The 23,391-nt window shown below is 45.3% G+C and overlaps 1 protein-coding gene across 2 annotated transcripts; it reads left to right on the top strand.

The window, feature by feature from the left end:
- Window positions 1-994: 994 nt before the first annotated feature.
- On the top strand, window positions 995-23,143 carry SLC11A1 (solute carrier family 11 member 1). 2 transcript variants are annotated; one of them, XM_083490339.1, is made up of 15 exons: window positions 995-1,457; window positions 7,066-7,187; window positions 9,660-9,782; window positions 10,203-10,322; window positions 10,875-10,981; window positions 12,158-12,228; window positions 12,436-12,503; window positions 13,844-13,999; window positions 15,700-15,858; window positions 17,140-17,238; window positions 17,769-17,888; window positions 20,127-20,276; window positions 20,957-21,030; window positions 21,806-21,959; window positions 22,704-23,143. In XM_083490339.1, exons 1-15 carry the CDS (start codon window positions 1,439-1,441, stop codon window positions 22,782-22,784), a joined length of 1,623 nt encoding a protein of 540 aa, XP_083346465.1. In that variant the 5' UTR covers window positions 995-1,438; the 3' UTR covers window positions 22,785-23,143. The 2 variants fall into 2 exon arrangements, with proteins under 2 accessions (XP_083346465.1, XP_083346466.1); XM_083490340.1 differs by lacking the exon at window positions 995-1,457 and adding an exon at window positions 4,766-4,962.
- The last annotated feature ends 248 nt before the right edge of the window (window positions 23,144-23,391 follow it).

Genomic DNA, 23,391 nt, shown 5'->3' with positions numbered 1-23,391 from the left:
AATCCATGGGTTAGGGGGCGCAAATTACTTGCCTTGCCCCGGGTGCTGACAACCCACGCTATGCCACTGGGTGCTGGTGGTGGTTGCTCGTGAGTAACCAGGCAGCACTCTGACCTGTCTTTAACAGGTTTTATTGGTGCAAACTATTTACAGTGCAGAAGCATAAAATTCACGTCCGTCTTAGCCACTTGCAGATTCCGGGAGTGGCCCCTTCTGGTTTCTCCCCCAACATAAGAACTTAGACACCCCAAATTTCCGCCTCCCCTCCTTACGTTTCACCCCTCTGCGCAAGCTGGGTGACAGAAACGGCGTGTCTGCCTCCTGGCCAGCCGGGCTAGGTGAGGCGCTTGGGCTCTCCGTAGCATCTTCGAGCCCTCCCCTCGCTTGGCTGTCCCCTTCCCCCTCTGCTCCACTGGAGGTGTGGCTTTCCCCACTGCTGGACAAGGAGCTGTTCCTCAGGGAGGCTCTCTGTATCCCCCTGCCTCCCTCCCTTGTTCCAATGGCAGTCCCCTGACAGGTTGTTAAAACTTCGATGGGAAACAAGAGAGCCAGCATAAACTGAGGATAAATGCTGTGATCTAATAGTATATTTAGCTGGATAACTATGAAAGCTGCACTTGATGGAGCTCTTGATGATGTCATGCAGCTATTAGAATCCCAGTTGCAAAAGTGGTGTATGTGTGTGTGGCAGAAAGAGAGAGAGAAAGAAAAAGAAAGAGGAGTGTGGGTGTTTGCATACTTTCAGATTTAATCAAGGGCAGCACAAACTGGCTCTAAAAATTAATGAAACATCTTCAGGTTACTTAGTTTCTCAAATTTATCAGATTATCCACGATTATAGGATGCACTTGCTTTAGGATGACCACATTTTCAGCTGGTCCTTTTAAAAGCAGCCCGATACACAAACATGTAAGAAACCACGCTTTTGCTGATACAAAGTGTTAAAATGTGGAACTCTGCCTGGAAAGAGTGGAGCAAAAAGTAAGTGTGGATAAGCCCTAGACTCTGACATTGTGTGCCAACCTTCCCTCCCCACGTCCACTACATATTTCAGAAAGGTTTCTTTGTGGTACTAAAACCAGCAGTGTATCTAACATACCTTCTTCCTTGGATAGGCAAAGATACCCAGGGTTGTACATGGGTAGATAGGAGAAAGGGGCAGAGATTTGTATTACCATTATTACTTTTTACGGTCAGGGGAGGACTTCCTTCTTTTGCTTCCTTATGAAAATCCCGGACTGACTAAACTGAGCTCACTCTCAAGAATTGCCCTCCTCTGATCACTCTGTGTTCTTTAGACATGTGGACTGCTTTAATTTGGTGCCCATGATCTGTAGATACCCAGTTTTACATCAGTTCTGAAGAAAGAAAGAAAAGAAAGAAAGAAAGAAAGAAAGAAAGAAAGAAAGAAAGAAAGAAAGAAAGAAAGAAATTCTCAATGGGATCACAGGAACCAGGTAAGTTTCATTCTACTTCTTCCCTCTGTTGTGACGATAACATTTTTTTTTTAAGCATGGATCTTTTTTGACACTGCCTGTCCTCATCTGATTTACTGCCCCTTTTTTCAAATCCATGTGACTTTAACAAAAAGGACATATGAAAATATAAATATCCCTTACCATGGTAGCTTACATTGTTTGTCCATGAGATGGCTAAGTACTGTTGGTGCTGCAGTCCTGCAACTTTGTTTTTTTTCCTGTGCCTCCAACTGGCTGCTTAATGGAAAAGAAGCACAACTTTCCTCTTCGCTGCATCTCCAGCCAAGGAAATATATGTATCTTTTAGTGTCTGCCTATCACAGGGGCTCTGCTAAAAACAACTGTGACAACTGTAAATGAATACAATTACTGTTATATACAGTACAGTAAATAGCAGAGATTGCTATAGCATTGTGTAAACATTCCAGGAACTTGACAGTGTGGGGAAATCTTGCCTTTTTCTACATGTTAACCACATTGCTTTGTGTCAGCAACCTAATCCTTCATGGCAGGCTTTGAGCTGGTTCATCTGAAGTCTGTGACACCCTCTGTGGAGTTGTGATCCACATGTAAGGGCATGATTGATGTCTATGTTTATTCTGGATTATTTATGAATCCAGAACTGGTGGAGGGCAGACGTTGAGTGCTTGAAAAAGAGGAGAGAGGACTCTTGCACCTTTAATAGTTGTGTGGGAAAAGAGAATGTCAGCATGCATAGCTTGGGCTAAAGATGTAACATCAAGTCTAAGTTGGTCTTTCGTTCAAAGGATGCTGAATTGTCTCTGCCATATGCAAAGCCTGGGCAAACTATCTGGTTAGCACCATAAGAGAGGAAAACGGGTTGGTAAATCATGCAAGAAGCAGGATAGGAGGAAACTATATACAGTGGTACCTCAGGTTACAGATGCTTCAGGTTACAGATGCTTCAGGTTAAAGACTCCTCTAACCCAGCAATAGTACCTCAGCTTAAGAACTTTGCTTCAGGATGAGAACAGAAATTGTGCAGCAGCAGCGGCACAGCGGCAGTGGGAGGCCCCATTAGCTAAAGTGGTACCTCAGGTTAAGAACCATTTCAGGTTAAGAACAGACCTCCAGAACGAATTAAGTTCTTAACCCGAGGTACAACTGTAATGGTTTTTGGAGAGCTATTACTGAACTTCAGCTAAGGTGCTACTGCACCACTGTCTGAATGAGAGCCTATAAACTGAAGTTGATACCACCCTAAAATGTATGGTTATATCAAGGGTGGTTTATAATTAAATAAATGCTGATGAATCACACAAAAGACAGGAAATTCCTCAGCAAGAAAGGGATGGCGGGGGGGAGAACAAATTTGCTTAAGACTTTCAGTTTGTAATTAGGGAACTCCCTGCCTTTGATATCAGGCTGGCACCTTCACAGTTCTCTCTCTGGCACATGCTAAAAATTTGCTTAGGCAAACCCTAGCCAGACACATAGAATGCTGATGTGTGTTTTAATCTGCTTTTTAGCTTATTGTGGATTTTAATTATTTTTGGAAGTTTTAAATAGTCGTTTCTAACTGGGCTTTTATTTTAATGATAATTTCTCTCTTTTATTCTTTTTGTAAACCTCTTTGAGGTTTGTTTGGGGTTTTTTACAATCAAGAAATAAAATAATTTTGCGAAATAAATAAAAATGAATAAGGTATTTGTATAAGTGCAAATTTAGAAATAATGACTATAGTTTAGTTAGTAATGGGGAAGACTGTGGCCCCTCCATTTTTCTGCACTTAACGCTTTTTTGTATCTGAATGCCATGTACCAAATATTCAGCGCCAGCCCTATCATTAGGCAGAGTGAGGCAGCTGCCTCAGTCAGCTGAGGAAGAGGGGCATCATGGAAGGGCAGCAGATGGTTAGTCTTTTATTTTTATTGTAAAAGTAAAGGGACAGTTTGAAAAAGTTTAGTACCTCCTGCAGTTTTGAGTCTGCGTACATACCAGGGATGCCATCTTCTAGGGGACAAGACCTTTGGGGCCTCCCAATAATTTTGGGGAGGGGGTTGCCCCCGCAATGTTCAAAAGGGACGGAGGAGACCAAGCACAGAGCTGAATGTGGCATGGCTTCAGTGGCCAGTTCCTTCTCCTCCTCTTTCTGCCGTGGATGGGAAGCAGCCCCTGGCCTCTGAGGAGGAAGAGAAGGAGCTGCCAGTCATTGAAACCACACTGCCTCTGCGTTCAGCTCTGCCTCCAGCTCCTCGGACACCCCAACATCACATGTGCAACGCCACACACCATGTGACCTCAAAACACCCCCCCCCATTCTTCCTTGGAAGTTGGAGCCTCTGATACATGCCATACATTCAAAACCCATTCAAAGCACATGACTTCCCCAAAGAATCCTGGGAACTGTAGTTTGTTGAGGGTGCTGCGAAAAGTAGCTCTGTTATGGGTAAGCTACAGTATCCAGGATTCTTAGGGAGAAGCAATGTGCTTTAAATGTATGCTGTGCATGCAGCCTTTGATGCTGAGAGGAATTTAGATTTCCAGGCATCGTCATAGTCCATATATAAGAAAATGCACGCAGGGATTTGTTTGTTTTGCCATGATACATAATCTACCAACACCTGCAAAAGCAACATTCAAATTCCCTCATTTAACATTTGCCCATACATTTTGTTTTTTGTCCTGAAGAAATTAGCAGAGCCATAGCTCAATGGTAGAGCATCTGCTTTGCATGCAGAAGCTTGCAGTTTCATAGGAATACAGACAGCTGCTTTATTTTGACAGCAATTTTAAGGAGTTTCCTGGAATGGTGCAAAAATGACTGGAAATCTACTCATTTTAAAATAGTTTTGTTGTTGTTGTTGTTCATTCATTTATTCATTAAATTTGCCAGTCTTGCCCAGGGCAACCCAAAGCACAGCCAACAAAGAGACAACAAATCTCACATGGATCTATTAAAACCAAGAGGAAAGAGAAAAACATTCAAAAGCATCTCACCCACTTCTAAAAGGCCACAGATAGTTAAAGGTCAAAGGACTGGTTACAGAGGAAAGTTTTTGCCTGGTGCCTAAAAATATATGATGATGTTGCCAGATAAGCCTCCCTGGGAAGAGCATTCCACAAATAGGGAGCCATTGCAGAAAAGGCCCCCTCTTGTGTGCTGCCCTCCAGACCTCTTCTGGAGAAGGCACACGAAGATTGGCCTCCAATGATGATTTTAAGCCTAAGTGTCAGGATAAGTGCAAGCCCTGTGTCAGGGTAGGGGTGTTTTTTTCCATCTTAGATCTGGCAGTAAGACCTGCTGGTATGTATCCCTAGCTGACTATGCAAATGAGATTTCGCCTCATGGAGCAGTGAAAAAGGGAGTGAGGACTCACTAGACTGGTTTCTCCAGATTGTTCAGTCTCATCAGAAAACAGAACTTTGGCTTATATGCATCTGAGCGGCAAGCAGAGCATCTCATCTGGGCTGCGCAGGAGCTCAGCTTGGAAAGCACATGCAGGACAGATAGACGGCATGGGTAATATTGTGGTAGGATATTGACATTTGCCAAAGTATTTTCTAGCGTAGAACTGACTTTAGAAACATCAGCATTGTTACAGCGTCACCTGCAAATCTATTGTATGCTTCTCTGAACCTGTGAGTTATGAATTATTTCCTGTTTCTGTTTAATGCAATTCTGCATGTCTCTCTTCTCAGCAGAACTGGCATCCGTAAACACAACTTCATAAAAGCAGTGGTCCCAGAATGACAGAGAGCTTCTGTCTCAAGTTTCTTTTAATGCACAGCTCCAAGAGATAGGCTGTTGGGTGTATAATAGCTGTGACAGGCACTGCAGGAATTCATGCAAGTAGCAGCTCCTACAGAGTCGCTGTAGCATCGCTTTTTCCTCCAAGAGCATGGTTCACTTGTATGGGCCTGTCCCTTGAGAACATGGATGAGAAGACTGCAAGCCAAGTCACTGAGCCAAACGGGGCTGTGAGCTTGAGTCCCAATGGTGGCGACTCATTGGTACAGTGTAGTGGTTTGGGTTGTAATCTGAACCTCAACATACCTGGGAGTAAGCGCCATTGAATTTGGACTGGAATTGTACCGTTAGACAGAATCCCCTTGTTCAATTTTCACCTTTGTCAGATATCCTTGGGGCAAAACCACTGTTATCTCAGGAGTAGGTAAGAGTTATAATATAATGATGGGACAGTGCTGCCTTGTGATGGAATTAGACAAAGAGGATATAGTCATGATGGCATTATATGAGTGAGAAAGGACCCTTCTTCTTCTTCTTCTTCTTCTTCTTCTTCGGCGATCACTCGCAGTCGAATAAGATTGTCTTCCATAAACACGGTTTTAACAATGAGTCCATAAGTAACTGTAGAGGCCAATTCTGGACCCACACGTCCTTCCACAGTGGGGATATTGGTTCCCAAGTGGGAGTTGATCACAGTGTGGATTTGCCAGGCGTGCCTTCCTCTTAGCACATTTCTCCCTTGCGTTCTGAGTTCGAGTATCTTCAAAGTCCATGACACCTTTGGTAAAGGCTGTTCTCCAACTGGAGCGCTCGCAGGTCAGTGTTTCCCAGTTGTCGGTGTTTATACTACATTTTTAAAGATTTGCCTTGAGACAGTCTTTAAACCTCTTTTGTTGACCACCAGCATTATGCTTTCCATTTTTAAGTTCGGAATAGAGTAGTTGCTTTAGAAGACGATCATCAGGCATCCGCACAACATGACCAGTCCAGTGAAGTTGATGTTGAAGAATCATTGCTTCAACACTGGTGATCTTTGCTTTATGCAGTACACTGATCATCACCTTGTCGTGGTGAGTGGGCTTGCATGTTCCTACGACCCTTGAGAAGGACCATAGCTCAGTAGTAGAGCATCTGCCTTGCATGCAGAACATCCCAGGTTCAATCCCTGGCACCTCCAGGTAGGACTGGGAATATCTACTGCCTGGAGAGACACTGGCAATCAGTGTGGATAATACTGAATTAGATGGGTCAGAAGTCCAACTCAGCATATGGCAGCTTCCTAGATTACCTCCAGGATCAGAATCGGCATGCATCTGAATGCCAGTCACTTGGAACAACAACCAGAGAGGGATATTGTCCTTGCATCCTACTTGTGGGCTTCCCAGAGGAATCTGGTTTGATCCTGTGTGAAGCAGCTTGCTGGATTGGATTGTCCTTTGAGTCTGATCCACCAGGGCTCTTCTAATGGTTACCTTGTTGCGAGTGGCTCCACCACCACCCCCTTTCAAATCATTGGCTGTGGCTGCTGGCAGGGTCAGTGAAATTTGCAGTGTAATGATATTACGTCATCAGGTAAGTGCTGTTAGATATAACGGTGAGTGCGGAGAGGTTTCAGCAGCATCATGGACAATATAGGGCTCCCATCTCACTCCCATCATTTGCAGTGTGAGAAGAATAATACTTGCCTTCCTTGCAAAGTTTTTTTGAGGACTACTCAAGGCACTTCAAATGTGTTGCAAAATGCTAAGTATTATTTTCACTGATTATCATAATAATGCTGTATCATTTCAGTCACTAAGCAGTCTCTCTTTAAGATTCTCTCCTTCTTTTAATGCCTGCTACAAGCTCCCTCTCTTTTCTTTGGGCTCTTCACAGACGGTGAAATCAGAAGGAAACCAAGATATGGCGCCACTAATTCACTGGTACCAAATAATCAGCAGGAGGCCGGAGATCAAACCTACTTGGATGAAAAGATTGCCATTCCAGATGTTGCTGGAGTAAGTGGAGTTGGAGAGGGAATTTGACTTTGTTTGTATTTTAATGAGAAATGTCCCAATTTTCATGCAAACCGAAACACAGTCACCCCTTTTAAATTCACACTTCTAATTTCTCCAGCCAACGTGTACAAACATGCATATATTAGGCGGAAGTACCGGTATATACAGAATGCATATATTAGTGAAAATAACATACACAAATGCATTCTATGGGGGAAGTGGCTTGCAGAAATGTGTGTATTAGTCAAAACTGCATGCAAAATGTTTACGACTGGAAAAATCAGGAGCTAAGGGAAGCTGAAATTGAGAGATTCATCCATCCTGACGAGTGAAGTAAATCATTGGTCAGATGGTTAACACATGGCTCGTTCTCTTGGGGTTGGACTGTTGGCCTGTTATGGGGAACTGAGAGCGATAGATGGATCCTTTTAATAAATATCAATGCCGTGTAAAATGGTCTAGTGCGGTGGTTTTCGACCAGTGTGTGGGGCAACCTGGGGTGCCTTGAATGATGGTTAGGGTTGCAGCGGGCAACACTGACCTCTGTCCCTCTTTCATTCCCTCCCTTCCTCTGATGCCCTCTTGCATCTCTGCCTCCCAAAGGCTTGTGCAGCTGTTTGTTGCAGCAGCCTTGGCTACAAGCTCTGCAGGCAAATGGTGCCTCTGGGGCTGGTCAGGGGGCACTAGTTGCCAGGAGCTGAGGCAGCCTCAGAGTAAGCAGGCAGGCAGGCAGGCAGGCAGGCAGGCAAGGGAGCCCAGCCAGCCAGTCTACCAGCCCTTGCTGTTGGGAATGGACACACAAGTCCCAGGCCCCTGTGGGGCAGTGTGAGAAGACACCCCTCCCTTTGGGGCTGGGGGGGGGGCCAGCTCAGAGACCGAGGTGGTGGTGGCGACTGCCCAGAGGACTCCCAAGAAGAGAAGTGGAGGCTGAGGGAACACTCCAGAAGGGAGGGTGTTTGAAAAAGCGTGAGAGCCTGTCAGCTCCGCAGGCAAGGGGTGACATAACTGGGCACCTGACCCCCACAGGGGTGCCGTAGGAAAAATGTAGCTGGTCAAAGGAGCCATGGACTCAAAATGGTTGAAAACATCTGGTGTAGTGTGTTCATGTGGAGTGTGGGTGTCCCTGTGAGTTCATTGGCCTGTTCCATGCAGACAGCACCAGCAGAGTTTCAAGGGATCCTGTGAGCATCTCTATTGCTTTCCTGCCATTTTGTATTTTCTCTGATGTGGTTTCCTCCTTCTGGGCTGAGCACACATTGGATACAGTGGGCATTCAGCTGGCAAGGTATCTCCAATCCTGGCATAATGTGGATATAGTATAGTGGAAGTTTGCTTTGCCCATCATCTGATGTCGGTATACTCTTCCACTCCAGTGCTGGAGCATGCATCTTCCATGATGATTTTTTTAAAAAGCATGGTAAATGGCTATTCCCCTGCTGTAAGGCTACTCTCCTTCCATGGTGGGGGGAGAGGATAGAGGGCTACTGGAACTGAATGAATTGCTGAAGGAATAGAAAGAGGAGTCATTATCTGGGGTGAACAGTAGGACATTTCAGTTCCTTTCTCACACTGAGGAAGTGGTTTTGCAACAAGTGTTTAGTTCCAATGCAATCATGTGTTTTCTGTGACATACAAGTCCCAGGCCCCTGTGGGGCAGTGTGAGAAGAAGAGCAAGACAGAATTTCTGTGACGCTATCAGCCAGCTCCCCTAAGAGTGATTGTTCAGCAGGAATGTGTGTGGCATTGCAACCTTACAGCTCAATTGTGCAATCATCACAGATGAACTATGGCACCCAATTCTGCATATGATTGCAACCATTAGCATGCAATCCTTTGCATCTTCACTCAAAAGTAAGTCCCATTAAGTTTACTCCTCAATGGGGTTTACTCCTCGGAAAGAGGCTACAAGATTGCAGCCTCAATTCCCCAACCTTAATTCAGCCTCATTTAACAGGTTGTTTGAGAAGAACAGAGCTTCCATATTTACAAAAACTAAACAGAAATGCTGAGTACAGCTTATTCCAAAATGTTACTTTCAGAAAGAATTGTGTGGATTTTATATATTTGCACCATAGAATATATTATTATTTGTTTATCTTACCTCCAGGTTTTGCTTTCTAACTTTTTTTTCTAAATGTCTGATTAATTTACTTTTTTTTTTAAAAAAAAGCAAGCTCAGAGGTCGGGGCTCATGTTGACTCAGAGCATGGTCCATGTGTGCCCCTTGTGCCCCCCTACCAGTGGCCCTGCCCTGCTCTGGCTGGCTGGTTGAAAGCAATGGTGTCTATGGTACTTGCTCTCCTAAACTGTGTGAAAAATAGCAGCATTCAGAGCAGCTGCCCCTAAATAAAGACCTGATACAGAATGAAGAGCAAAGTGTGAATCAGTGTAGTAGAGCTAAGGTGACCTCCAATCTCTCTCTCTTCTCTCCTGTCCCTTTTCATTGACTCTGCTACACCTTTTCCTCCCCAGTATGGTTTCAGTTTTAGGAAGCTCTGGGCATTCACCGGGCCTGGCTTCCTCATGAGCATTGCCTTCCTGGACCCAGGAAACATTGAATCAGATCTGCAGTGTGGAGCTGTTGCCGGCTTTCAGGTGAGCACGGGAGAGAACAGGCATTTGTTGTAGGGTGTGCCTGGACAATATAAGGCCCTTGGGCTTCACACACCCATCTCCTTGTCTTCTTGGGGTTCTGCTGGGGCAATTCTAAATACTCAGTATTTGCAGCCTTTTCCCACCCCATTTTAGGAACATCATCGCTCAGCCAAGAGTGGGGGTGGGATAGGACCTGCACTGCTGCAATCTGCAATTGTCCTCTTCTTGGTTCAGCAGGGGTTAGTAGAGTTGGCACTATTCCATCCATCCCATGCTGCAATAGCATCTGAGTATTATCCACCACTGAATTATAAGCCTGAGGCTAAGCAAAAGCTTTGAGGTTGGGCTTGTGCTCTTGCTGTATTGCTGCAGAAGCCCCCAAATACCTAGTGACGCCATGTGCCCTTGCTCCCTACACAGCTGCTCTGGGTTCTGCTCTGGTCCACAATCCTGGGCTTGCTCTGCCAAAGACTGGCCATCCGGCTCGGGGTCGTTACAGGCAAAGATTTGGGAGAGATATGCCATTTCTACTATCCCAAGGTGAGTATGAATGAAGAATCAGGCTGTGAACTGCATGATTAGGTACTAAACACTGGCTACGGCATCCCCCTTTCCTGTGAGTTGGTGGAAGGGACTCTGGTCTGCCATGCCACTGTCGTTAGAGGCATAACTAAATATCCTCCATTTCTCTGATTACCTCAAAGTCAAGAATGAATGAATGAATGAATGAATGAATGAATGAATGAATGAAATATCCAGTATGAATTAGCTAGCAAGGAAGGGAGGGCTTTGTGAATTGAACCACGCAGCCCAACCATTTCTCAATCTGAACATGGAATCAGCTTTACCTCTATCTGAAGGCATGCTCTGATTGAGGGCTGTCTGATTTTAAAGATGCCAATTTCTGCGCTGAAAAGGGTTGAACAAGTGGTACGATATCGAGTGGTGTACATGCCACATGTGAAGCTTCTGGAGTTGTGATCATTGTTAGAGGCATAGGGAGCTTCTGCTTAAACCTGGCCATAGAGCAGTTTGGGGGTACCAGCTCCTGTCCATGTTGTATCTGACAGACTCCCATTCTGTTTGGTGCAGGTTCCTCGTGTGCTGCTCTGGATCATGATAGAAATTGCCATCATTGGCTCTGACATGCAGGAAGTGATAGGCACAGCCATTGCCTTCAACCTTCTGTCAGCTGGACGGTAAGTTCCCCATTCTTCTGTGGCCATGTGTGAGTGGGCAGGTCTCCAAGATGATGTTGACCATTTTTGCACCACAACCATATTGCACTGGGTTAAGCAATTAGATTCCTCAGACTAGATGATGCTGGCAGATATTGAAATACAACACAATGACAGCAGTTTTGACTTTTCTCTTATTCTTTTTACATCAGGTATAATCTTTCCCCAGTTAATAGTGAACAACCTTCCTCATAAACTGGTTGGGATAAGGTACTAATAGTGCAGATGCCTGCTTCCTCTAACTGATTATTAGATGTCTCTCTGAGTCGCTAAAGGAAAATTATAGAAACAAAGGATCCTATAAAGCAATGTTTCCCAAACTTGGGTCTCCAGCTGTTTTTGGACTACATTTCCCATCACCTCTGACCACTGGTCTTGCTAGCTAGGGATGATGGGAGTTGTAGTCCAAAAACAGCTGGAGACCCACATTTGAGAAACCCTGCTGTAAAGCTGTAAAGCTATAGTGACCTTGAATAAGGGATAATCCTTGGGGGAAAGAAAACAACTCAGTGAAACAGTTCATGCTCTACATATGAAAAGTCCCGGGTTTGACCACTGGCATCACCAAGGCTTCTTTCAGAGAACCAGTGGCAGTCAGTGCAGACCAGCCTTTCCCAACATGGTACCCTACAGATGTCATGACTAAAGCTCAGGAACGATGGGAGATGTAGTTCAAAACACCAGGGAGAGCAGCAAGTCAAAGGCTTGTGTAGACAATACAGAGCTAGGTGGGTCAGCAATCTGGTTCCACAGCCTCCTATAATCTCTTAAATGTAAGAATTTACTACAGGAAGCCTAGAAGCTTTTCTCCGCTCTTGGGATACCTTGTTAAGGTTGCCATCTCTTTTCTCGCAAAGCAGAACCTTTTAACAGATGTACATCTATTAGATTTCTGCCCATATAGAACTACTAACAAGTAGAAGAGGCCCATCAGAGAAGAAATGAATTGGTAACCCATAGTCTGCCCCCCCCCAAAAAAGCACAGGTCTCCTCTTCCCTTCAGACAGAGATATTGCTTGTGGCAGCAAGATGTTGAGTAGTCATTGCGCCCTAAGAAGCTAACTGTGTTCAGGGGGAAGAGGGCGTAGTGTCCTCTCTCCCTCTATCAGGTTGGTAACTTCTGGTTTTCCTTTGCAGTATCCCTTTGTGGGGTGGAGTCTTGATCACCATTGTGGACACTTTCTTTTTCCTCTTCTTAGATAAATATGGTATGTATCTGTACAGGGGGAAATAGTTGAATGTGTGACTCAGTCAGCTAGTGAAGTGTTTCAAAGGTTACGAGGGGATTTCTTGAGGAAATGTGCTTGTTGCATAACAAAGAGCACTCAAGCTAAAAGTTAATGATTTCTGAAGCAGGTTTGAATCCCAACACCTCCCCTAATGAGCTTGCTTTGGCCTCTTCTGTTCCTTCCCAGGTCTCAGAAAGCTGGAAGCCTTTTTTGGTCTCCTCATCACTATCATGGCACTAACATTTGGCTATGAGGTAAGCCCCCACCCCCCCAGGCTCCACTGCAAACAATGCCTTCATCCACTCTCCTCCATTCTGGCCAGGGCCTGACCCTTTCTATCTGAGAAGAGCACTGTCAGGTCACCTCAGTGGTCCATCTAAGCCTCCCCAAACATCTAAGCCCTCAAGATATTTGGAACTGCAGTTCCCATTAGTCCCAGCTACCAAGGCTATATTGGCTAGGGCTGATGGGAGTTGTAGTCCAGAACATCTCAAGGCTGATCTAATTGGTGGTTTTGGAAAACTGGATTCCTCCAGGAAGCTCATAAGAACAATATGAAGGCAGCAACACACCCACACACTGCAGCCAATATTATTTGTCCACAGTATTTGGTATTCTGAGGTACTCTAGTGTTGTCTCTGAATGCAGAGGTTCCAATTACCTGTCATGGCTACACAAACATTTACATAGTTATGCTCTATGGATTTGTCTAGTGCTATTTTTCTAGAAAAAGAGTTACCAGAATGCAAATGAACACAATGGCGTCCACCTTAGAGTTCCAGCTGGAAAGAAGCTCTGGATTTGTTTAATAGTTTTTTAAAAAATCAATCCAGGGTAATGAACACACCAACACTAAGTAGCAATGAATACCTAAGTTAACAGTACACTCAAACTACAAGTGTTGGAAAAGATTTTTGTGTGTACTCTGATTTCCAAATAGCACTCAAACAGTGGAGCTAAGTTAAACCTGAGCATGTTTACCTGGACTTCGCTCCGCATTCAAAAGGGATTTTCCCAGGAACCTTTACATGGCTCTGCCCCCTCCTGTTCCTTGAGTGACTCCCATTTTAAACATGCAAGAATTACAGGCTGGAGTGTAAAAGGAAACCTAACCCCATTGCAAATAGGGATGAGAGGGTGAGATTTTCACACTTCCCGAAATAATACACAATCTGAAATACAGTACACTGATCCCTGGAAATTCGCACTTCTCTGAATTTTGCAGTGCCATTCTGCAACAAAACAATTACTTATAACAACGGGTGAAAATGTGCATACAGAATGCATATGTTAGTGAAAATGAGCTACAAAAATATACTGGGTGAAATTGCTTGCAAAATTAAGTATATTGTGCAAAATTACATATAAAAATTAGGAAAAGTGTACGCTAAAACGCTGATAAATCTTCATGATGAACTTTAAAAATAATAATTGCAAATTGGTGCAGAAATGTGGTGAAATAAACAAGGCTGGGAAACAGAGAAAAACCAAAAGTGACAGATTTGCCCCACTCCTCATCAACCTTGCTGTTTTAGCTTTGCAGACCGCCTTCAGAGCGCGCGGCCTGACCCTTCCTTCCTTTTCCCTTCTGCAGTATGTGGTAGTGCGTCCTGACCAGGGAAAGGTGATGAAGGGGATGTTTCTCCCCATTTGCAAGGGCTGTGGACACAACGAACTTCTACAGGCCGTGGGACTGGTTGGAGCCATCATCATGCCCCATAACATCTACTTGCACTCTTCCCTCGTGAAGGTCAGTCGTAGGAAACTCCTAGTCTTGGATAAGGTTTCTTGGCTGTCTTCAGACCTGTCTTCCCATTCATTCATGGGGGAGGCATGTGCTCAGTCTCAACAAACATGTATTCCCAAACTCACAACAATGATTACAAATACAGAGGAAGGGAGACCTTGCAGGGAAGAATTGACAAATGAGAAGGGAAAGTGGCCAGTCCTTCCCTTGGTTACCCATTCTTCCGTTGAAGGGCCTTCTGGTGGTTCCCTCACTGCGAGAAGTGAAGTTACAGGGAACCAGGCAGAGGGCCTTCTTGCCAGTGGCACCCTCTCTGTGGAATGACCTCCAAGCAGATGCCAAAGAGATAAAGAACTATATAAGTTTTAGAAGGCATCTGAAAGCAGCTCTGTATTGGTGTTTTTGGTGTTTGATGTTTGATTATGTTTTTATGTGTGTTGAAAGGTACACAGAGTAGCTGGGGTGACCCAGCCAGATGGGCAGGGTATAAATAACAATGTTGCTGCTGCGGTTGTTGCTGCTGTTAAGGCTGTCCCCTCATCTAATTTTACTTGTAATTTGGTGCTTTTGCTGCGGGGAAAGGCTAAATATTACTATCTGTAAAGGAACATTTGCAAGGAAGAATCAGTTGGTGGAGAAAAGATTAAACCCCACCCCCCTTAATGTATGTGGAACTAGGTAAGAGAGTGGGGTAGCTGACAGAAAGTGTAACTCCACAGCACAGAGCAAAAGCACAGATTGAGACGATCTGACTCAGCAAACAGCACATAGACATGGAGCATGAGGAAGTCCATTTGTTTCATAAAAGACATTGTTATAAGTGGTTGCAAACACTATTTCTAACATAGTGGCAGAGGTTTAGAAGTGGGTCCTGGCTGAAGCAGTGCAGCACAAACAAATAAAACAGCAAGGACATTTGCGTCTTGGAGCAAGCAAGCCCTGCCCCACTGGCCAAAGGCTAGGCTATCCCAGCCATGGAAGCACAGGAGAGAAGAGTCTGAACTGTACCTACATCTTGCATTAGAAAGAAAGGGAGGGGAGGGAAAGAATTCTGCACAGACCTGCTGATCCTCCCCTGCAAATGCCCCTCCTGTTAACTATGGAAGGGCCTTATCTTCCCAGATAAGGTTGAGAAAAGCTCCTGCCAGAAATCCTGTAGAGCTGCTGCCAGTCAGTGTGGACAGTACTGAGCCAGAGGGATCAATGGTCTGACGAAGGCAGCTGGCTATGTTTCTAAGCATGAGATTGGAGTCCTGTGTTTTCCTTGGAACATGTAGTACCTTAATTAGGTTTTGGTTTGGTTTTTTTTAATAATACTTTAGGGATGGTTTATTTCATTTCTTCTGTGTTGGAATAAATAACAGGCAATATTTTTAACCAGAACAAGCAAACAGTTGTTTCGAAAGCACATTGCCTCCGCTGAAGGGAGGTCTTGAATGTTGCCCAATGAGGGAATTTTGAGCCAGCCCATAACAATGGAAAGGGGAAAACAAACGCCATCTGAAGGGAGGGTTCTCCTTATTTCTCTTATTAAGGTGAGCTCACAGCCTGAGGTTATATGATAGGAATTTAGGAAAAACCATCCATGCAGCCACAAGAACAGCCCCAGCCACAATGTTTCCTGGCTCCAGTACCTTTGGGAGTGGGGGGTTAAGGAGTACTCATGTGATAGAGCTATGAGACACTGTCTGCTTTCTCCGCAGACCCGAGACGTTGACCGCGCTGACAAAAAGGCAGTGAAGGAGGCCAACATGTACTTTCTGGTTGAGTCGACCATTGCTCTCTTCGTTTCCTTCCTCATAAACCTCTTCGTTATGTCTGTGTTTGGAGAGGCCTTCTTTCGTAAACAGAACCATGATGTGGTGAGTGACATAGCGTTGCGTTGCCCCCAGGCCCTGCTCACTTGAGAGTGGTTGGGACTTAAGGTCCCATAGTTCCTCCTCTATCACTTCAGAGTTCTTATTTCACTACATTACCCATGAGTGGACGGCGTGTGGTTGGAAAGGAAGAGTGATGTTTCTCTTTAGCCAGTCAGGGATTGGCCAACTTCTTCCTCTTTGCTCATTCCATCAAACTTCCAAGGGTGGAGCTCACTTTCTTAGCAGTGATACCACTATGGTGATAAATTAGGGCAGCAGTGGGAAACCTCTGAGCTGCAGACTGAACAAGGCTTAGCACAGGTCCCAATTTGGCCTGAGAGGCTATTCCACAAAAACCACAGCTGCCTAGTGTCATGTGTGGGGCAGGTACAGACTGAGCTGCAAAGGAACAATTGGGAACTTAAGTGGAGTTTTTGATTGTTCCTTTGCACGTGGGAGTCCCTGTCAATGCTAGGAAGCAACTGCACTAATCAGTTTCCCATTGGAAACTTTTTAGGGCAACCAAAGGGGCTTGCTTTCTCCATTTGGAGGAAACAGACGAGGTCTGTAAAAGGCTAGGAATACCCATTTGGACTGCCACTCTTCTCCTAATTGAGGCAGTGGCCTTGTGGCCCAGCTAGTCTCATTCGTGAGTGCCTATGAGTGCAGTATTCGTCACTAAAAATGATGTGTGCCTTTATTTTAAGGGATATACACTTTGTATTACATGCAGCATAGGCCTAGTGTTTTCCCCTTGTGGACTTTTGATTTGGAAACTCCTGCTATGAACCAGCTGGGATTATTCTTCCAGAGTTAAGAAACCTCCCGGTTTGTGTCTCTGAGTTGTCATCTGCTCTGGGGCAGTGCATTCATTCAAGAAAGAGGGGAATAGCTTTGAATAAAGAGGGACAGGACCCAAGTGTTTAGCTGTTTAAGGCATATTTGGCTGCATATACACCATATATTTAAAGCACATTCCTCCCAAAGAATCCTGGGAACTGTCATTTACTCCGCAGAGTTAAAATTAACAGTACACATAACAAACTACACTTCCCATTATTGGTCTTTCAGGGGAGAGATGTGCTTTAAACTTATGGTGTATAGGCAGCCATTCCTGGTGGCTGTGCTCTGAGGCATTCTTCCTTGTAGACTTGTCTCTATGGGCCATCAGCGCGTGGAAATATTTTGCCCTGACCTTCTAGTGCAAAGGATGTGACCTTTCTGAGGCCCCAATGGATGTCCTTTAAAAAATTATCTTCATTTTATTCCGCCCATGTATGACAGCATGAAATCTGTGCCAATGCCAGCATTTTCGCCAATGGCAGCCTCTTCCCAAACTTTCCTGACAACAATGAAACTGTCTCCGTGGACATCTACCAGGGGGTAAGTTTTTGGCGGAATGATGTCATTTCCCCAGCTTGAAAGAAGTTAAAAAAAGATAAGCTTGCACATAAATATAGGAAAAAGATGGTGTCTAGCTTTTAAGAGTATCGGTGCTTCGCTTAGGGTAGCCACTTACCCCCATCCCAAAACAAAAAGGCAAACCAATGATTTGCATGTGCTATGTAATATATGGAGTTCCCAATGCAAACATAATTACTATAATTTAGATGGAAATATGACACATATCACTGCAGTGGGGAAGACTGGCCAGGTAACCTGTGCCCAGTCTGCTGTCCAGCTGCTCAGTATGGATGGGCTGCTTCTAGGCCCCCTTTGCTGCTCTCCCATCTCAGGGTTCTTTACTGCACTTTAGACTGGACTTGGACTGGGCAGCCCTTCAGACAGAGAACACCTTCCCAAAACAAAATGAACTGTCTTCCAAATAAAGAACTGTACTCTGTAATGTAGGACACCTGGTCACCCTGGCTTAACTATCTGCATCCTATTTATCTGTGTCTTTTCCTGCCCAGGGACTCATCCTGGGATGCTACTTTGGCTCCATTGCTCTCTACATTTGGGCCATTGGGATCCTTGCTGCAGGCCAAAGTTCAACCATGACAGGGACATACGCCGGGCAGTTTGTGATGGAGGTGAGAAACTATGTGGGGCTGTCTTCTGTGGGGCTGGTTAATCCTGATTTTGATAGAACCTTGCAGGCAAGTTCAAAGGTGTGGCTCTGCTACGTGCTGCTCAAACGGAAAGAAGCGGTTGTCGATATTATTGTGGCGTGTGCTGAAAAAGGAAAAGCAATAGTTATTGTTAGTATTATTCGTGTTGTTATTAGGATGATGATGTGATGCAATCCTGCAGCCAACATTTGGCTCACTTGGATGCAGGGCTCCAGGAAGCAGTGTGAGTGCTGCTTCCCTGGTTTGGGGTGGGGTGGGGTGGCTTAAAGTCTCAGCTGATTGGCAGCACTGAAAAGCACCTGAAGTCCTGATGGTCATCACCTGATGTCATAGCGGCACCAGTTGATTGACAGGTGGGCAACCTTGCTCAACTGTCAAATTTGGCATGTGGAGGCTGGGGTGAGGATCTTGCTTGCTGGGCTTAGAGCAAGATGAGTATTAGGCTGCAGTGCCACTGCTTAGTCCAAGAAGGTAACAAGCAATGATAAAGACAAGACTTCTCTGTGAACGTACAGAGTAACTTTTCCTCACCACGACTGACCACATCCTGTCAGTACGTTTTGCCTGCATCTGTGTGCCTTGTCATGGGAGCCGTTATTGTGCAATATCAAGACCCTCTGCTTGAGCAGCAAAGTTTTGAGCCGTAACTGATCCGTTTTTTGCTGTCCCACTATTCACGAAAGGCCAGAAACGCTATGTTTCCAAAAGGCTTTCTGTATGATGGTTAAGAAAATGTGCCTCTTTTGCAAGGCAGGGCAGGACCTTATTGCAAAACTGTAGTCTCTAAGTCAAGCCAAAGCAGGCTGAAGGCATAGCTGCATTTTTATTGTGAAACAACCCACACTCATGTGGTAAATAGGTTGTGGGTCATGCACTCTACAGTTGTAGTGCTGACATCTAGCGGGAAGCTGCTCCACCTGCAAGTCTACCCATAGGAAGAGGCTTCCTGGATCCGATGGCTGAGGCTGTTTTGAGGCAGGTGGATCCTAGAGCTAGCCAGTTATAGTTTCACATTCTAAACCACAAGCAGAAGTGCAGTTGACTTCCAGGAGTATTTCATTTTTTTCTTTGTGTACACACAGGTGGGTGTGACATACTTCCTCTCAGGGGGTCAGAACTTGAATCTGAAGCTCAGCACACATTTACAAAGATCCAGTGATTGCCATTGGATGATCCTCCTTAATTTTTAATACCAGTCTCCTAATTTCTGCCAAGATGCCATAATTTTTAAATGAAAAAAGTTATAGTGATACACAACCATAAAACAATTTATTTAAACAGAATGTTCCTTAAAAAAAATAATCAGCAGCATGATGGTTAATGATAGATCATGGCCTATTTTAAAATCCTGTCCTTTAAAAAATAATAATAATATGCAAGAGTCATGTTAAAGGCACTTGTAGACACTGTGCTACTCTCTTTTTTACAAAGTGTCTTTCTGTGATCTGAGAAAAGATGGGAAAACCACAGGGAAAATGCATGCTAATGATTGGATCACAGTGTTGTGTGGATGAGTGGACAAAGCATGAAAATTCCACACTAAATGCCTGGACTGGAAGCACCCCTAAGGTCCAACTAGTCCAGACTTCTGCATCCACAATAGCCAACCAGATGCCTCCAGGAAGCTCACCAAAAGCAAGGCACGAAGCCAACAGTCTCTTTGTTCCCCAGGAAGTGGTATTTAGAGGCATGCTGCTTCTTTTACATGGAGGCTTGCCCACTGCATCCACCATCATCTTCAGTTAATTTCTCCTACTTAACTGCTCTGGTCCAGCACAAATGTGTAGTTGCACTATGGGCACCAGACAGAAGTGAGGAAATGCATTTATTCCCTCAACTTAGAAGTTCAGAAAGATAGCAGTGAGGGCCACCTGCTTAAAAAATATTAGCCCATGCTTTCAGAGTGTGGATGATTCAGTATACTAGTAATGTCAAGTTTTACAGTTACTGTTCAGGGGGTATGTTTGTTCAAAGGGAGGTCATCTTCCCCAGTAGAGAGGCATGTAGAGCCTGGAGCCGTTTTCCTCAGTTCTTCACCTTTTTCTAGTGACTTATATTGGCCACCAGGTGGCAGCCTCTTTCAAGACCAATGTGTCAAGCAGAGAGGAGAGGATCTTTGATGAATAGCATGTGTTTCAATGGGTGATTGTGTGTTGACTTCTGTAAACCCAGGAGCTGCTTTCCCCCCTCCCCTCTCAGGGCTTCTTGAAGCTTCGCTGGTCTCGCTTTGCCCGGGTGGTCTTCACTCGCGCCTTCGCTATCCTTCCCACGGTCTTCGTTGCTGCTTTCAGGAGGATAGAAGATTTGACGAGCCTGAATGACGTTCTCAATGTGCTGCAGAGCATCCTGGTGAGATGTCCGAAACACACACACACTGCAGCGCTCTGTAAGCAGTGGGTTGCATGAGACATGACCGGCTGAGGAGCCCCATGTCAATTGCCCATACCTCTCTTCCTTACTAGGACCGAAACTGCCATTAGGCAGTGAGGCAGGGGCCTCAGGAATCTGCCCTGTGAAACCCCCTCCATCTCTGTCGTTCTAGAAATCTATTATTTCATACTGGCCTGTTGAGTAGCTCCTGTGCATGTAGAAGTGTCACAGGGAAAGGCAAGATACCTTCAGGTTCCAAGGGCTGGGCTAGTATGGTATGGTGGTTGGAATGTTGGACCAGGACCTGGGAGGCCAGAGTTTGAATCCCCACTCAGCCATGAAACTCATTGGGTGATTTGGGGGCCTGTCACTGCCTCTCAGCCTAACCTACCTCACAAGGTCGTTGTGGGGATTAAATGAGGAGGGGGAGAACCACGTACGCCACCTTGGAGAAGCTGGGATATTAATGGAATAAAATGAATATAGGACCGGCATGGGTTGGGAAAGGAGTAGGAATGACCAAACAGGCAGCAAACATTTTTGTGGTCCTCGAGTGAAAATAAGTGGTGACAAAATAAGTGGTGAAGAAAGAACAGACAGAAGTATTCATTTTGAAAATATGCCTCCACACTCACCCCTGTTTCTCCTTCCATTTCCAGCTACCTTTTGCTGTCATACCTGTTCTCACCTTCACCAGCATGCAGCCTCTCATGCAGGACTTTGTCAATGGGATGTAAGTTGCTCCACAGAGAAGCTCGTTTTGTGAGGAGTTATTTCCCTAAGGAAGGATGTGTATGCTCCTATTGCCAATGTTTGATTTGGAACATTCTTAGCACATGCAATGCACTCTACAATATCCATGACCTGATTTTGCTGCATCTGCCACCCAGGGCACTTCCAGACTAATGTTGGTTGGGATTCAATGTCATACTGGCAAACACAGGTCAGACAGTTATAATTGCCCAGAAGGTCTTGCACAACAAACCTGCTTCCCCCAAAAGATAGCTTTTGCAGTAAGGAAAGTGAGGAGCAAACATACTGGAAAGTGGCATCAGGACCCTCCCAAGTGTCCTTTTCATTGTGCATAGATGATGATTTGTGCTCATGATGCTATCAGGGTGGTCACACAATCCGGCTTTCAGTCTTATTTGTGCCTGCAAATGTTTTGGCACAGTCATACTGCTACTGCTTCACTCAGGGCCTACTCTGTAACTTTCCGATGAACTCCCGTAACTTTTCATATAAGAAATGTGGTTTGTACATACATACATACATACATACATACATACATACATACTATAAAAACCTACACAAGCAGAGGGAGGACTGCAACACTCCTCATATTCGTTTAGTTCTTTAAACAGGACCATCTGCCCCCAGACAATGATTGGGACAGATGTGGATGTAAAAATCTGTGAATTGACTATCAGGATTGTTCCATCTTTATAGTCATGATCTTGAATATTCTTCTTCTTTTTTAACTCCCTCTCCCTCTCTGGTCTTCTTAGCATTAGCAAGATCATTATGATCCTCATCACTGGACTGATCTGTGCAATCAACCTGTACTTTGTGGTGACAGCTATAATGGGCCTGAATCATCTGGCATACTACATCGCCATATCATTGGCGCTAGCTGCATACGTGGCCTTCGTCTGCTACCTGGTATGAAGATCATAGATAAAACGGGGCACCATCTGTAGGGCTGGGCTGGAGGCCCCTCCCAAATTACGGTTGATGATACAAGGACTAGTAGATCATTGATCTGATAAGGTTGCTCCTCATTCTTAGCTTTAAAGGGGAAGAAACTGAAAACAATTGAAGAAAAATCCCCAAAAAAGATACTCATCATTTCCCATATCCTAGCCCTAGGATTATATTGCAAGCTTGTTATGAGGAACACCTGCAGAACTAGGTCTGGGCTAGATCCTTATCTCCCCCACCCCACGGATGGGGTGGGTGGGACTGCCTGTCAACTGACATTATAGTGACACCATGTGACCCATTTTTGCCTGCCCATGGTGCTTTGCAAGCCCTGACGATCCACTGAATATCATAGAAAATGCTATTTCCATAACCATCAATGGTGTAGCCACATGAGGGTTGGGAAGGTATTTATAAAGCATAGAGCTGCCATAGCATCCTGATGGAGGTGCACAGACCATTAGCCCCTGGATAGTGAAGGGGCAGCCCCTGAAGTGAGTGTCTCCCAAAGGACAGTGAGGAACCACTGCTGGATGACTTAACAGAGTCATGAAAAAACATGGGGGGGGGGTCTGGTTGAGGCAGATCGGGGAGAATGATCGGGCTGTTATTGCAGGTAGGAGGAAAACCTGAAGGCTCTTTGGTATGGTTGTGAAGACCCCAAGTTTGATGCTGGATCCTCGTCTTGCTCTTTCTCCGTTCTAGATTTGGACATGTCTCATCTCGCATGGAGCTCATTTCCTGGCCCGTGGGCCCCACACTCGATTCGGTTATGGGCTGCAGTGATAGGCCATCCCTCTCTCACACATGCCAGAGGCTGCTAAATCATCATCCTCCTCCTTCCTGGACTGGAAGCAGCTGCCCCTCTGGATCTGCTGAAAGGCAGAGGCTCCAGGACACTGGTGTCCACCGGCAAGAGATGAACTTAAGTACTGGTAGCTAGCAATCCACGGTGGAGCAACTGCTTTGCGTGCAGAAGGTTCCGGGGTTCATCTCCGGTATCCTGCAAGGAATCTTCAGACTCTGCGAAAGAGCTGTGGTCAGCGCCCCCATGCAGGTGGGCCTGGACTTGACAGGCCAATGCCCAGATTCAGCACAAGATGGCTGTTTGTATTTTAGCTGGAATAAACTCTCTTGGGAAGACAGTCCAACGAATAAACTCTTTTGTTGGCTCCCTACGCTACCCCCTACTCCAAGCTACATATAGTGATGGGAGCAGGGAGGTGCTGTGGCACTGACCTCCAACAGGGGCATCACTGCTGCTTACTGAGACAGTAAGCACCAGCTGCAAGGTGGTGGTGGCATCGGGCCCGGTTGGTGTGTGCACCCTGCCCCAACCTCACTGCCCCACTCCTGCATTGCCATAAGAACATGAGAAGAGCCCAGCGGGATC

Source organism: Podarcis liolepis, assembly GCF_965112155.1.
Source record: "Podarcis liolepis genome assembly, chromosome: 1".
NCBI classification, from domain to species: domain Eukaryota; kingdom Metazoa; phylum Chordata; class Lepidosauria; order Squamata; family Lacertidae; genus Podarcis; species Podarcis liolepis.
The sequence above is the reverse complement of the archived record's forward strand: the minus strand, read 5'-3'. Positions and strand labels throughout refer to the sequence as shown.

Bases quoted from the DNA above. Each gene is read 5' to 3' on its own strand.
- SLC11A1 (XM_083490340.1), top strand. From the start codon at position 4,875: ATGCATCTGAGCGGCAAGCAGAGCATCTCATCTGGGCTGCGCAGGAGC. The intron at 10,323-10,874 runs GTGAGTATGAAT...TGTTTGGTGCAG, and splicing joins GCCATTTCTACTATCCCAAG to GTTCCTCGTGTGCTGCTCTG. The intron at 12,229-12,435 runs GTATGTATCTGT...GTTCCTTCCCAG, and splicing joins CCTCTTCTTAGATAAATATG to GTCTCAGAAAGCTGGAAGCC.